This window comes from Molothrus ater, chromosome 15 (assembly GCF_012460135.2).
Source record: "Molothrus ater isolate BHLD 08-10-18 breed brown headed cowbird chromosome 15, BPBGC_Mater_1.1, whole genome shotgun sequence".
Classification (NCBI taxonomy): Eukaryota; Metazoa; Chordata; class Aves; order Passeriformes; family Icteridae; genus Molothrus; species Molothrus ater.
Window position 1 is genome coordinate 4,339,219 of NC_050492.2, and position 16,393 is coordinate 4,355,611.

Here is a 16,393-nt window from a genome sequence, read left to right on the forward strand (position 1 = left end):
CAGGTTTTTGAATAAAAATGAAATATGACAGGTCCAAATGCAAACCATATGAAAGGAGCACTCTATCTACCACGCAGTTCTCCACCAGAGATTCATGCTAATTCAATAACAATACCTTGCTTCCTTCTCACCAGCCAGCACCAAACAGCTCCATCCATCTGGAAGCTATTTCCCAGACCTTGATAAATTGCCCTAAATCTGCCCTCTCAGCATTTGTTTTTCCTTGTTTGATGTAGATTTTAAAAAAATCCTCTGTGGAAGAGTGCATCAATAAAGTGAAAAACCCACCCTTTTCCCAAATTTAAGCTGACGGCTTCGTAATGTTCCCTGCGAAGGGGCAGGCATTACAAGAGGCTTTCTGGGGTTCCTGTGCTCATGCCAGCCTTCAGAAAAACACAGAAAGTCCCCTCAGTTACCAGCTGCCAGAGTGGGGCCTGATGGATCAGGACACTCCCCCAGTTATCTGCATTCTCCAAGCTTGTGGTCTGGTTTTTGCTGTCACACTGATGGCAGTTCCATCTCTTACTTTTCATGCTCACAGAGGGGTTTTGGCTATTGAATGTATACTTTGTGGGGCTTTTAGCAATTTCAGTGCTGCCCTTGATGGTTTGGGTAAACTCAAAGTGAGATAAGTCATGGACCACCTGAGCTGCGAGGGGCAAGGCTGAGCTGATAATGATCTCTGCTGCTGCTCTTGCCTTAAAATGGGTGATCAAAGTGCTTGTTGGAGATAAACCATGGCTGACACAGTGCTGTTGTGGCTGTACTTTGGGAGAAAGCCCCAGGGAGGCTTTCTTGGCACCTCCAGCATCTGGCAGGAGCTCCAGGGTGCCAGCAGTGCTGGCAGGAGCTGGTTCTCCATGTTATTAAACTCATGTTTTCATATTAAACACAGGCATAGGGGTCATTTTCCAGTGGGTTGGGGTTTTTTCTCTTCTCCATAGCATTCTTTGAATGATGATTTAAATAATATGTGTGGTTTAGATTGTAAAGTCTGATTGTAAGTGGAGAGATGGAGATTTCTCCTGCTGGAAATGCTGCTGGCCACCTGCAAAAGGCAGTGAGTGTGAGTGCAGCTGGGGCTGGGAAACAGATAACAGGAACCCACCAGTTCATTGATTCTGTAGAGTCTGTGGCTTGTAAGTATTCCCACTGATACTGCAAAACTGAGTCCATGGGTGTTGGAATTCAAGAGATTAATCAAGCTTGCAATCAATAAGCTATTGGAAAAAACTTCACTTGAATAACTGTAGCAAAAACTAAAGTGACTGAAACCAACACTCCATGTATTTTGTCATTGCTTTACTCTGAATATGCCCTTTTGGGGTTTTTTGGCTGATTTTTGTCTTTTATACTTTCTTTTTCTTAAAATTGCAGTAGCAACAAATAAAGAATAATTTGCTTACTTTCAAATAGAATTACTTGTAGAACTGGGGAAATAGTCTAACATACATTTTTGTTTTGCCTGAAATGAAAGAACATTGCCAAGCCAGAATAGGAAGTGCAGTGCCTGCCTAGGAATGTCCTCTGATTGCTCAGGTAAAGGAGCCAGAGCTGCTGGAATGCAGATGTTTGTCACCTCTGGGTCCTGCTGTCACTGAAAGCTGTCTGAAATGGAAAGTGAAGATGGGTAAAATTGGCACAGCGCACATCCCTCACTCCAGGCACCAGATGCTGATGCATGTCTGTGCTAGAGTTGCTCTAAATTTTATCCAAATCTCTTCACCTCCCTGTTGAGTTCAGCCAGTGTCCTGACTTTTCCTGCAGACCTGTGGTGTCTTGAGGCAATTTCACCAATCATCCAGAATGACAGATACAATTGGAAAAATCCTGGGTAAAGCTCTTGGGCTTTGGAGAGACAGCATTCTTTGCAGCCAGACTCTTGTGGTGGGAGGCATTACAGTGAAGCCAGAATGATATTTAGTGAGGAAGCTGGCTCCAAATTTCTGCTAGGAATCTGGCTCTTCCCCCTCCCCACACCCCCCACGCCTGGTTTTTGTCCCTGGAAACAAGTTTAGAAGTGGAGGGTCCCAGAGCAGGATGTCTCTGGGAAATGGGGCATTCACACAAATCCCATGTTGTGCATTGATAAAAATTCAGTGCCAGCCCTTGAGGGGGTCAGTGCAGCTGAGCAGGAGCTTTGGCTGCTGAGCATGAGGCTGACAGGAGATTTTCTCAGCACTGTCCCCATGCCACAGGTGCTGCCCTGGCTGTGCCCCTGGCTCCTGGGGTGCACTGGCCCTGCTGTGCTTGGAGCAGGGGTTATTTATTTATTTATTTATTTATTTATATAAATAAATAAATAATATATAATATATAATATTAATATATTATAATTATCATATTATATTATATATTAATATATTATATTAAGTATGTAATATGTTATATATTATAAATGTATAGTATTATATAATTATATTATATGTTAATATTATATAATATATATTAATAATATATAATAATAAATTTATTTAGATAAATTTGCACTTTTATTATTTTAGATAAATTTGCACTTCACTGCAGAGAGCTTTTGCAGCCTTACACCAATAATCTGTGAGAGCCCTGCAGCAGGGACAGCCTGGGGAGAGGATTCAGCCCAGAGCTCAGCGTGGCTGTGGGGGTGTTTGCTCATCTGTTCCAACAGGGCAAGTTCTCAGTGATGCTGGCTTGGGTGGGGTTGAGTGGCTGTAACCCAGTGCAGAGTTTGGCTTTTGCTGTGCCTGGTTGGTCAGGCTGATCCTGTGGGCAGATGTAGCTCTGTGCTTTTGTTTCCTTGGCTCTATTAACACACACTTGGGTCCCCATTATTGTGGGAAATTTAGGACTCCTGAGGAACTGACTAATATGATTAAGCAGAAGCTATTCATTGTTTACATTACACACATATTTATAGATTCTACAAACTGCTAAGTGCACACTTGTTGATTGGTGCCTTTGTCTTGTTCACTCGTTTTCTGCCTGCATTTCTCAGAGTAATGACTGGTTACAGTCCAGGTGTTTCACAGTCCTCTGTTATCCAGTTCTTGTGGTCTTGGCATTTGGTTTGTCACCCTCTTCTTTCTTAATTTAGCACAATTTCTGTTTCAGTAGTCTTGATGAATTCTTGAGGCTTTGCTAACAAACTTAGAAGCAGGCTGGCTGGTGCACACTATGGCCTGACCCTTGTGTGCACATTGCAACACCCCATGTGCATCCCTCAGCAATAAATAAATCCCCAAGCTGGAGCTGCAAAGGGAGAAGGAATTGGAAGGGACTCTAAGCAGCCTGGCCTCACCCACAGGATCCAGGAGAGCAAACTCCTCTCTCTGCCTCCACGTGTTGCTCCACCCTTCTCTCCCAGGGTCAGGGCACAGGCACTGCAGTGTCAGCTCCATGCCAAGATTTGGTGTAGAAGAAATCAGTGCAGCAAAATGCTGTTTGTGTGAGGTGGTTCTGCCTTGAGCTTTCATTTTAATAAATTCTCCTGGAGTGTGTGTTTATGTGATCTGCGGTGTTTTATTTTTGTTTGATTGTTTGATAGCCATACTGAAAATGCCTATTAATGAGTGTCAAAGAAGTATTTTCCACTCGTAGTTACATAAAAGAGAAGGCCTTCAGGGATGAGAGGTAATGGGTGGCCACATAAAATGAGTAGATCTGTATTTATGTGTGGATTTTTAGGGCAAACACCAGCGTAAGCAGCAAGTGATTATAATTTCATATAGAGCTCCTAGGGCAGAAAAAATGCAGAAATCACAATATTTTCTTCCACATGCTTTTTCTGTAAAATTTACCACGCAGCAGTCAGACTTGTGTTACCTGCTTTTTGCCCTTTCTGTTGTAGTAGGTGTAAAGAAAACAGAGATTTACATGTAGAAGAGCATAAAATGAGAGGCTTAGTGAGGGATTACTGCCCCAGTTGCTGGCTGAAGGCATCGAGGCAGGAGCACACCCACCACAGGCCCTGTAAAAACCCGCTCATGTAGTGTGGCAGGCCCTAATGAGGGCTCCTAACAATAAAGCCAGCTCTGAAGAAGTATTTTGATTTTTGTTGGGCCAGCAAGAAAGCAGATGTTGAGCAGCTTCAGGCATTCCCTGTGTTTGAGCAGTGCAGGGATGGGAGCTGCACCCACAGGTGGGCACTGACACATTCATTCTCTTGTCAGTGGGGATTATTCTCCCTCACTGTGGTTTTACTACTGTTTTCCTGGTCTAGTTCTAAATGAGTGACCAGACGTCCAATCTTTCTTTTCCCAGGGTAAAGGAAAAGTTTTTATTGGCATTTAGTCTGAATTTCAGGCTCTTGTTCTTATGTTTGCCTGGTCCTGTTACACGAAATAAAATTCTTTCTTCCTCTGTGGTTTTTCTGCCTTTCAGGTGATTGCTGGTTCCTATAACTCTGCTTAATCAAGTTCTGTTTAACCAGATCTTAATTTTCTGCATCCCACCATTTCTGCATGATTGAACCAGTTGAAATAGTTGGCCACAGCTGAAAATCCTTATTGTAAATTCCCTTGTGATTTTCTGTCATCTGTTATCCTTGAGGCTTTCTTGGCTCTGAGTGCACTCCATGAAATGGCTTTTGGGTTTCTTTTGTTGTCCAAGAACATGAGCAGAGATTGTCCTGGGAGGTTGATTGCCTTATTTTCTCCTTTCCTTTGGAGATGATGGAATTGATGAAGTTGCTATAAGCAGGCTAAGATGAAAAGAAGACTAAAGCCCCTCCTGTTAATAGAAATGATCTAATGCCAGACTCATTTGGGAATTAGATTGGGATTAGATTAGTGTTTGGGGTAAATGCATAAACATTGCAGGTAAGGTTGGACCAAAGCTCTCTGACCCCCCTGGTCCCTGGGGTCCCCTCCTCATCCTGCTGAGAACCTCTGAAATAACTATTGTGCTCTTGCCTCACACGGGGGGCATGCTTCACTTGTTTAGAAGTCTGCAAAATTCATGTGCACATTTGATTCTGAAATCACTGAACCTGCCAGTCCAGCCCACTATCAGATGGATTTCACAAAGGATTGCTGGTGTCTCTGAGATGGGAAACCTTGCAGGGGAAGCTTTGCAGATCTTCCACAAGCAAAACAGATTACACTGACATTTCTGCTGAAATTGTGTGTATTTCAGTGGGAGACCTTTCATCAGTTGCAAACCAAATGCCTGCATCCTTAACAAACAGGGATGTGCCAGCAGAAGGTTCTTCCAAGGGACTGGGGCTCTTCCAGCATCCTCAGCTCTATTTATTTCAGACACCCAGTGAGCTTTTTGGAGAGATTTTTTAATCACATAATCTCTGCCTCATGTTAGGCTTCATTGGGGTTCTGTTTGTAATGTGTGCTCCTCTCCAGGCAGGCTGTTCAGTAGCTTAAGTATTAGGCATAGTTAATCTAAAATACAACAATTATGTTATTTCTATTTCTTAAATCATATCATTGATAGTATTTTTGCTATCTATACAAATGTCCAGTCTTTATAACTTACTCTACAGAGTTCACATTGAAAAAGAGGCACTGACTTTGGATAGCCTGAAAGGAAAAGTTTTATTGTCACTGCAAAATGTACTTGAAAATAAATAGGCACTTAAATATTTTGAAGGTACTAAAAACACTGTTCTCATTCATGAACTGGTTTAATTAGAGACTACATAGGAAGTATTCAGTGTTGGAGTTACATCAAATATATTGGGTTGTATTTTATGTATAGAATCAACCCTCAGCAAAATTAACTGTTTTCAGTGTCCCTAATTTCCTTCTGCATCTCCCAGAATGTTCACACAATGGTATGGATCAGTCAGTTGTAACCTTGGAAGCTCTAGAGCACCTGTCCCATCCAGTTTGGCACCTCTGGACTCATTTCAGACATGTGCTGTGTGAATTGACTGCTGATGGATTAATGACATATCTCCTGTCATTGATTAAAAGCCTAAAAGACCATTGAAACCCAAAGTGCTCATGTAAGGAGAGGTTTGGAAGGGCAATCAGGATTTGCATGGTAATTAATATAATTACAAAATAAACCTCAAATGTCCACAGAGAATTAAATGCCATGCTCATAGGAAAAGAACCAGAGTTTTTAAAAAATAATATGATGAATCCTTGCACTTTGACTTTGACAGGCATATTCTTGATTACTAGCTGGAGAGGTAATGGAAGGTGTGTTATACCCTGGAGGGTCATAAATCTTTCTGATTGAAATAAAATGAGGCTTAAGAGAGCAGAGTTTGCCTAATTTGCTATAAATTGACAATTGTGATTTATTAACAAGGACAAGGAAGTCACTAAGAAGTGCTGCTGCCATGGCCAATTATTGTTTAATCAGATGCCAGATGAAGCTAGACTGGCATAGGATGTAACTTTATAATGGGTTTTAAATATTGTGTGTATTTTTACTTCTGATAGTAACACTGAGAAAGTTTGCAGGGGGAGCTAAATCAGCTGAAAGATGGGAGGGGCAGCACAAGAAAAATATCAGGGTCTCTTTTCATAGCCTGCCTTCTGTGCCATTTAGCAAATAGTATTTTTCATGTTTATGAGCAGCAGGCAACTCTGTTGTAGTATGGATGTGTCAGTGTAAGTACACCTGAATAAACAGAGATGCTGAAGTGAAAAAATAATTCAGATTGTTCTAGGTAAACTCAGATTTCTATTAAAAAACTTTTATTCCAAACTAGAGGTGGATGAAATAAATTGTTATTTCATGTTAAATCAATTGGCTTCTGAACAGCAGTCCTCAGAAGGCACATTTTTATTACCCCATTGGGATGGGAGACTGAAGAGAAAGAATTAATCCATCCCCAGTGTGAGTGGGGATGCATCCCCGAGGTGTGGGTCTCTGTAGCAAGGGCTGTGCTCAGAAGGAGGAGTCCCAAGATTTTTGTGAACAACAGATGATCAAAATCTCTCAACTTCCACCTGGCAATCTGAAAGCAGTCTGATCCAAAATTGCTGTGATATTTCCCATGCCTTGCCAAATAATTTGTATATATGCCTGAGCAGATGGATCTAACGCAGGCCCTGCCAGCTCCTCTGCTTGTTTGACCTTGCCAGTGAGCATCAGATGCATCTTTTCCAGACTGAGGCTTAGCCACTGTGTCCATGGCCAGAAAGAGCATAAACAAGGAAAAGAGTTTCACCTGGATCTGCTGAAGAGCTTCCCACTGCTGGGTGTGGATAGCAGGGTGTCAGCTGTCTGCATGGATCTGAATATCAGATATCTGCATCTGAGTATCAGTTTCAAATGATATTTGAAACTCACTGCTAAAGTAACACTCCTTCCCAATGCTGTGCTGTTTAGCCCTTCTTTTAATAGAATTTAAGTCAATTTTATATTTGGAAGTTAGTCCCATTCTTCACACAGTTTACAACATTTCTAATTATTTGGTAGCATTCCCTTCCCCAGGCTGTGTTTGCAGGGATCCATCAAGTCCCTCATGCTGCAGTTAGCACCACATGCCCTGCTTGCTTCCATAACTGCTGTCAGCCTTGCAGTTCATGTAAAACTTCTTTTTATGATCCCATTATAGCAAATACTGGGTTTCCCTGCCTTGAAAGTCTCTGAAATATACAACCATGAATAGAACTTGAGAGAAGTTTTCCTACCAAACTTGTAACTTAGCATGTTGGCTGTGAGGCTGAATTTATGGTATCGTGTTCCCTTGGTCAATTATGCAAAATTCTTCTTGTTTCTTCTTTGTATTTATTGCTGCTGAATGTGTTTATTACAGGGAAAACTGCTGAATGCCTCATTCTTTTTTCCCAGCTTAATTTTCTAGTGGAACTGAAGTTTATGTGATAAAACTTTCTTCATGAGACATCACATTGCCTTCATGCCCTGGAAAATTTCAATTTATCCTCCAATTTTGACTATTTTTGGCAGAGGGAAAAGTGGTGAAAGAAGTCACTGGTAAAACATGCTATTAGGTCAAAATTAGCATCAGTTTATACCTTATTGGATAGCTGCATGGCACACCTTCAGGAAAACCTTTGATCACAGTTCTTACTTTACTAAGCATGAAAGAAGTAAAACTCAAAGGAAAAAGCTGCATTCAGAAGTTCAGACTGAATTCTCTCTCTGTGCTGAGTGCCTGTATCTTCTACTGCTTCTGGATTTTTCCCCCTCTCCTTACCTGTTGCCCATCATTTTTTTCATACAAAGCCTCAGGAAATCACTGTTGCACACCACATTTGTCCCTTCCCTCTGCTGTGGGACCTTGCAGGTCTGAATTTAAGGAGAAGTCCCACTGGCATATCCAGGTATAGCAACACTCAGGTGTGTGCATCAACCTCGATCAGAATAATACAGAAAATGATAAAATCCTTGCCACACTGTGGGAGCAGAGCACAGCTCAGCAAAGTGGCTGCAAGTGTCCATTTATTCTCCATTTCCCAGGATTAGGAGGTTGAAATGTTAAAGCTGGCAGATACTCGTAGGCTGGAATAACATTCCTGGGGATGCTCATGGAACAAACACAGTGTTCTTCTCTGTTATCTTCCTGTGCATTTTCCTTCCAGCCTGTCATGAAGTGGAAGATTTACTAAGCCTTTTCCTTTAATGTAATGGTTTCTTATTAACTTCTGACCAGGAAACCCATAAGACAAGTGTTTAAATGTTTGTGAGACTGAGACTTGGATGTGGATGCATCACTCCCACAATTAGGAATGTAAAGGACAGAGTGTGCAATTCAGTGTCTTTGTAGATGTAATTTTGTCTGTTTTCCCTAAAAGCTTTAGCTGTATTTAGACCTTGATAATTAAGTTGTTTATGAAAATTTCCTGGTTCTTAATTTAAAGTCTCTATCAACTATATTTGTCTTCATTTAGTATTTTTGCTAAACACATGAATGCTACCATCTGTTCTCCACATATACCATCTAACTAAAATTTATTATGAGCACATTGTATGTTGTTAACAAGTCGAATAAACTTTGGTATTTCTGTTGTAGAGCTCATTTTTCCAGCATGCTGTGAAACACTGTAGTCATTGAACAGGGCTGTAATTAGCTGCAATGAGGTCTCCCTGTTCACAAACCAGTGAGGCTGGGCAGATTCCTGCCTGTCTGCAGGTGTCTCCCTGGCTGCCTGGGTCGTGTTTCTCCTGCAGTCAGCAGTGATACTTTTATACACCAGGAGCTTTCCACCTTCTGCCTGTGCTGTGGTGGTGTTTCCACCCCTTATCTGTGCCCTGCTGTTGATAAAACAGGAGAAGGATCACATTGGGATGGAGAGAGTTCAAACCTCTGCCACGTGGGTGTGAATGAAACTCTTGGTCTACGCAGACAATGCTGATAATTGAAAAAATTGGAAAAATTGAAAAATTGAAATTAATTGAAAAAAATATTGCAGTGGTTGAAACAGTGTCAAGGCAAATGAGTGCTTTTTTTACTCTATTATCCCTTGTTCTTCCTGCTGAGGGTTCTTATTAGGTTTTGCTACTTGTTATTGGGTGTTTTATTGATCATGATATAATGTTCCCAGTATTGGATCCTTGTAAAAACTGGAATTTGGCACAGCAGTGCTGAGGAACAGCTTGTAGATACAGCAATGCCCAGTATGGGTAATTTCAAACAAAAAAATGATTCTTTCTAGGTATGGTGACTAGTTCTGTTCTCATTCTCTGAAACGTGGAGCTGGAGCAGCCCAGATTAAGTCTGGACCAGCTGAGGTACTTGAGGTTCAAAAAGACAGCTGGAATCTGAGATACATCTTCTAATAAGTTGCAGAAATTTCCTGTTTCAATGCCTAAACCTTTCCACTCCTACAGAAAATTAGAGAAAATATATAAAAGTGTTTTGGAGCTGATGCCTTCCTATCAGACTAGACAAAAATTTATTGTATCCTAAAAAAGCTCTAGAAGTAAAATATTGCACACAGAGGGACCTTCATCCTCTTTCTGTGAATTGCTGAGACAGTTCTATCTTCTTGCCTGTCCTTGAAACAAGTCTGCACCTCTATTTCTGCTTCAGACCTCATTAAAAGGCTCTTTAGTCTTGAAGCAAATAGACAATATTCTCCTTTGTAACAATAGTTATTTCCAGGCAATATAACTCAAGGAGTATTTCCCAACTCGCAGATAAATTAATTTTAGTGATGCTTGACAGCAATTCCATTTTTCCAGTAAGAAGTCTTACAGTAAATTGAGACTGGAGAATTGCGTTATTCATTTGAAAGATGTTTCTAGAATGTCTTTAGGCTCTTCTGGGTAGTGACAGTCTCATACAGAAATGAAATGGCCTTGCTTTGCTGTAGATTTATTAGTACCACTATTTTCTGTAGCTTCTCTCCTCTCAGAGTTCCTTGTTTTCCAAAGTCTTCCTTGTTAGAGAAGTTGTGCTTCTTTTGTGGGCTTGCCATTGATAAAGTCAGCTCTGAGAAAATAATCCTCAGAGAAGGATTAAATGTTGTTTGCCCATTTATTACAATGAGTAAACTGAGTCAGAAAGACTCTAATTTTCTTAAAGTCACACAGCAACCCATTGTTGCAATTGTCTGGTTTAGCAGCACATTCTAATGGGTTTCCATGCTGCCTGAGGCCCAAAAAGCCAATCATTCAGCCATGTTCAGTACAGAAATGAGAGCAGAATTTGTCATGCAAAACTTCATGTGCCAGTGCAAGAGACTGAAGGGGCCTTGCTCTCATTTTAACATTTATCTTTATTAAATTTTTACAAGAACATTCAAATTAATCTGAGTAATTATAGTGGAAGTGATGGGCCTGTTTTACATGGTTTCAGCTGTGACAAAAACCTTCAGAAAAACAGATGCTTTGCTGCTTGCTCCACTTGGCTGCCAAGGGTTTAATATTTTAATGATACAGGGGTGAAGAGTTTGCATGAAATAGAAGTAGCTCCAGGGACACAGGAAAAGTATAAAAGTGAAGCTTCCAGCTTCACTACAAGAAGGTGGTGAACTGTCACTATGATATTTTCTGAAAAATCCCTTTGCCAGGATTTCTTCTCCTGGGAAGCTGAGAAGCCTCAGAAAAGAATGAAAACAATAATTATCTGATTGCTTGGAATGTGGTCTGGAAATCGTTTACCAACAGGTGCATCTTTGATTGGTTCCATGCAAATTGTTTTTAATTAATGACCAATCACCATCAGCTGTGTCAGACTCTGAGGAGTCAGTCAGGAGCTTTCAGTATCATTCTTGTTTAGCTTTCTGAAGTATCCTTTCTCTTTCTTTAGTATTGTTTTAGTATATAATTTCATAGGATAGGATAATAAATCAGCCTTCTGACAACTTGGAGTCAGATTCTCATCTCTCACCTCGTCCTGGGGATCTCACAACACCCCAGTGAACAGCCAGGGCTCAGGGCACAGATGGAGGAGGGATGGCAGTGCTGGAGCAGGGTGATCAGTGTCACCGTTCCACGGTCGCATCCGCAAAGCGCCGCGGGCCACATGGTGCCAAAATAAAACCTGCAGGAGCTTCCCTCAGCTCTGTCCCAATCCCTGCCTGAGACATTTGGGATCTCAGATGGAGGAGGACAGGCTGCTTGGCACACGGGGCACGGATGGAGCAGAGAGCCTCTGTGCCAGGCCTTGGGCGAGCGCCGTGCGTGCTGCCGGCACTGCTGTGCGGGGATGAGCTCACTGCCAGCCACCCTGGCCAGGCCTTTGGAGGATGAACTCACTGCCAGCCACCCTGGCCAGGCCTTTGGGGGATGAACTCACTGCCAGCCACCCTGGCCAGGCTCTCTGGTGGCCTTTGGAAGTGTTTCTCTCCTGATACAGCCGTGGAGAAGTCTGTCCCTCTTGTATTTGCAGGAATTTGAAAATGCAAAGCTGCGTCTCCTCACTCTGGGGAATACTGGAGACAGAGCCTCAGGAAATACAGCTTTGTTAACAAAACTCCTCTGTGGTGTTGGATGAAATTATAATATAAAATGTATAATATATGTATGTATCTACATATTGCTGGAGGCCAACATTATGAGGCTCAATAAGGTCAAGTGCTGGGGCCTGTCCTTGGGGCGCAACAAGCCCTGCAGCTCCAGGCTGAGGGCAGAGGGCCTGGAAAGCTGCCAGGCAAGAAAGAACCAGGAGCTGCTGGTCTCCAGAGGCTGAACATGACCCCGTGTGCCCAGGTGGGCAAGTGGCTTGTACCAGAAATAGATTGTCCCCCTGTACTCAGCACTGGTGAGGCCACACCTCAAGTGCTGTGTCTAGCTCTGGCCACCATCACTGCAAGACATTGAGGGGCTGGAGCTTGTCCAGAGAAGGGAACAGAGCTGGGGAAGGGTCTGGACAGTCCCAAGGAGTGGCTGAGAGAGCTCAATCTGGAGAAAAGGAGGCTCAGGGGAGACCTGTTCACTCTCCACAAGTCCCTGACAGGAGGGTGCAGCCGGATGGGGGTCAGGCTCTGCTCCCTGGCAGCTGGCAATGGGACAAGAGGAAATGGCCTCAAGCTGTGCCAGGGAAGGTTCAGGTTGGATTATCGGGAAAAAACTTCTTCACTAAGATGGTTGCTAGCACTGGAATGAGCTGCCTAGGCAGGGGATGGAGTGATGATCTCTGGAGGTGCTCCAAAAACAGCTGGGTGTGGCACTTGGTGCTCTGGTCTTCTTGTCACGGTGGGATCAGCCAAAGGCTGGGTTCCATCCTGTAGCTCTTTTCCAGCCTAGTGATTCTGTGATAATCAGTGTGCCTCACTACTTCACAATGACTTCTCTGCTCTTCACATGATGGCCACATGTCCTGCCTGCTGCAAAGTACTGAAGATTTCAGTGGTATTTGGAGGACTGACCCATAGGATGTGTGAGCAAGAGCCAAGCACCAGCAGTGGACAGACCAGATCAATTGAACCCTTTACTAAAGTTCACACTCATAAGCTGTTTTGGGGTTTTTATGCTAAGCTGTTTTGGGTTTTGTATGCCTTGGTTAGGCTTAAAAATGCACCAATTTCAAGATAAGCATTCTAGAGACAAATTAAGACAAAAAATCAGCTACTTGAACTGAATTCTTGTATCTCCAAAGATATTTTTCTCCTCTTGTCTGAAGTAATCTACCAGCTTTCCAGCAGATGAGCTGGCAGAGGTCCACTGCTAGCAGGACCTTCAGCAGGAAGAGCAGAGTGATCTCTTGAACTTCTTGTGATTGCTCAGATCCTTTGAGTATTGAGGCTTTTGGGTGGCTTTACTCCACCCCACTGTGTCAGCAACTGAAAAGCAAAACCAAGCTCTTGAATGTATTTGCCAGTTTTACAAATAGCTTGTCCTTATCAGCAGAATATAATGAACAGAGAAATATGTTTATGCCTTGAAGGGTCAGTAAAAAGTCAGTAGCAGTGGAGGTGTCTCAGGCTGGTGAGGTTCAGTCAGAACTGAGGTGTATTCTAGGGAAATCTTAAAGAAGGGAACAGAGTCAATGATGAACTCTTGGTGTGTTGTGTGCAGAAATTCAAGCTCAGCTCTGAGCACACAAAGGGCCTCTCCCCTGTGGTTCTGACTCTGGTAACGAGCAGCCTGTGCTGCTGCAGGGTTTAACTGAGAGCCTGGTGAGTGCACTTGGTGAGTGCTGACTCCATGTGGGCTTGTGCTCACTGTGTGTGGCCTTCTGCTTACCTTTGGTCCTGAGTCATTCTCTTCATTGTAACTAACATTAAAGTGTGTTGGAATGATGGTGAAACCAGCTGTTTCCTTAAAACACTCCAGTGAAAGAGTTCATTACAGTCTTGAACCTGAGTAATACTGAGATGCCCACCAGCCCTGGCAAATTCTCACTGAAGTCATGAATAAATCTGATCATCAATAAAGAACATTAAGGGATGTTGTGGGTCTGAAGACCACAGACCTCTTGTACATGGTGCCACAAGCAGAGTGAAGGAACAAGAGACACTGATAACATGAGCCTTACTAACATTGTTTCTTTTGAATTTTCCCAAATAGGGTCGAGACTGCAGTGTGCCCATTAATTCCTGCATTCAGAATCCATGTCAGAATGGAGGGACCTGCCACCTCACAGAAGCAAATAAAGATGGATTCAGGTAGTAGCACAAAGTTCATTTAAAATGAGATGATAAAATTTAATGTGTTTCTGCTTTGCATTAATGAACTGTAATGGCTCCTTTATAGAAACTGCTGCATGTGGCATTTCCATTTGCCATACTAAACTATTGCTTTGGTTTCCTTGGTGTGACACATCATTTCCTGTGAAACAGGCCTCCTTATTTCCTCATAATGCAATATACATTTAAGAGCTTTTGAGCAGTCTCTATGTTCTGCATTGTGTTATCTGTATCCTAATTTTCCTTGGGGCATTTCAGGCTCACATCTAAGCTGTTTTTGTATTTGTAAAGGGAGCATCTGTTGCTTGACAGCCAGATCCAAAATGTTTTCATACTGAAGAATCTTGCAGACAAACAGGCTTTAAAGAAACAATTAAAAAGCACGGGGAGATTGCCACATCTTAAGCATTGTGCCTGCAAGAGAATAACCTCTGCAGCTGGATGTTGTGGATTTCAGTTTGCCCATATTACAAAAATGTAGCATAGGTGGGGATGCTCTGAGAGAAGTCCAGAAATTTTAATGAGATAGGAGATGGGAGATCTGCACTGCTGCAGGCACTACTTCACAGCTAAGAAAATACAAGTTTGAGGCTTTGGTCATTCGTTGTCATTCAAATTGATAGAAAGTTTCTTTTTTTAAAAAGAGCTTCTAGAATTCTCATAGATTTGCTCCTCCATGTTTGTGCTGTTTCTTGCAAAAGAAGAAGCAGTAAACAGAAGAAATGCCCCAGTGCTTCTCTCTGTGCCCACCCTCATGAATTCCTTGCTTCCAGAAGCAGATGCAGCACATGACAGGAGAGAGGACACTGCTGATGTTACAGTGGAAAAGCACAGGTGGATGGGGGTGAAGAGACACTGTAGGCTCTGTAATGAACAGCAGCAGGAGTTTCCAGCATGGAGAACAGGAGCAGGCATGGCCCCATCTCCATCAGGGGCAGCTCAAGGCTCGCCTGGAGCACCTGTGGCAGCCCCTGAGCAGGGCAGAGGAGTCTCCTGAGCCAAGATGTGTCAGCAGGGTGATGGTGTTGGGAGAGGAGGGGGAGGCTCAGCAGGTCACAGTGTGTCCAGGTGGTCCTGCTGCTCAGCAGACTCCATAGATTCTGGTGAAACCACTCCTCTGGTCTGATCTACCTCCTCTTGATTCAGATTTTAACAGGTCCAGCAAATTTTGGAGTAAAAGTTCACGTTCAGTTTCTGCTTAATGGTCTGGTGGACTTCAGTCCATTTTCCTTTCTGGTCACTCATGTAAATAGCTTTTTCCAGCTTATGCCAATGTAAAACTGCACCACATTAGAATATCTGGAGTTTGTCACTCAGTACCCATTTTTCAAAAATATAGCTGATACTAAAAATGCAGTAGTAAAACATTTTATAATATCCATAATACTAGAATGAGAGCCTTCCTCATATATTTTGGATCGGGTTTTTCTTTAGCATTTTTGTTTCGTTCTGTGGCAGCAGATAAAGAGTTTTGAATGACCTGAATTGAGAGCTACTTCTGCATTTCTCTCCTGAATTGAATGAATTTTACAATTTCTGAGGCTTTGCCTCAGTTCCAAATGAGCATTGTTTTTGAGATCCTTTATAAAACTGCAGGGGTAGTTTTGTTGCTGAACAACATTCGAGGCTTTATAGGGAAGGATTCTGCTTTTTATAGTTATTTATATAGTTTCAGTTGGTCTAATAAAAGACACATAAAACCATATCTCATCAAAACCCTGCTGCATGAAATTGAATGTTCAGCATGTGCATTGCTCCATTTTCTCCTTGTTTTTAATTCAGTCAGTCCATAAGCTCTGTGGCTCGGCAGGGCTGTGGAGCTTTAGCATGGCTTCAGGAAATGTGGTGTGGAGATGGAGCAGTCAGTGACAAGGAAGATACAGAAACCTTTCAGGATTGAACTTGGTTGGTTGGGGTTTTTTGGTGGGAAATCTCTCCAGTGGATGGCAGCAGTCAGAGTTATGTGCATATAAATTGTGTTCACCAGGATGGGAAAACACTGCCCTGTGTTATGTGCTGTGAGGAAGCGGATGTCAGAAACATTTTCATGAGAGGCCTCCTTGGATTTTTTTTTGTTGTGTGGCCTGTAAAAGAAATTATATCTTCTGTATATTCTCTTCCCTAGGGAAATATATTCATACACAAGCCCTGCTGCCAAACTTGTCAAATCTTTACTCTTGTAAAAAGGAAACTTAAGCCAAAGTTCTCTCCCTGTGAAATGCCAAGCTGTTTTAACTCTCAAGTTTCTGTGGCCTTAGACAAGAAAATTACCATTTGAAATAATGCTAAGGTGCTGATGTTCCCCCCAAAGACAGGAAGCTCTTAGTTATGACTGAGATTCCAGCCCAGCACCCCCACTGTGCCTGGTGCCCACAAGGGCTGTCAGCAGCAGGGGCTGAGGTACT

The 16,393-nt window shown here is 42.5% G+C and overlaps 1 protein-coding gene across 1 annotated transcript in view; it reads left to right on the forward strand.

Moving 5' to 3' along the window:
• The window catches only part of SLIT3 (slit guidance ligand 3), a 490,596-nt gene that overhangs the window by 417,029 nt on the left and 57,174 nt on the right, over nucleotides 1-16,393 (forward strand). The window contains exon 27 of the mRNA XM_036391775.2: nucleotides 13,870-13,967. Within this exon, the coding sequence (XP_036247668.1) occupies nucleotides 13,870-13,967 (98 nt within the window). The remainder of the gene's footprint in view (nucleotides 1-13,869; nucleotides 13,968-16,393) is intronic.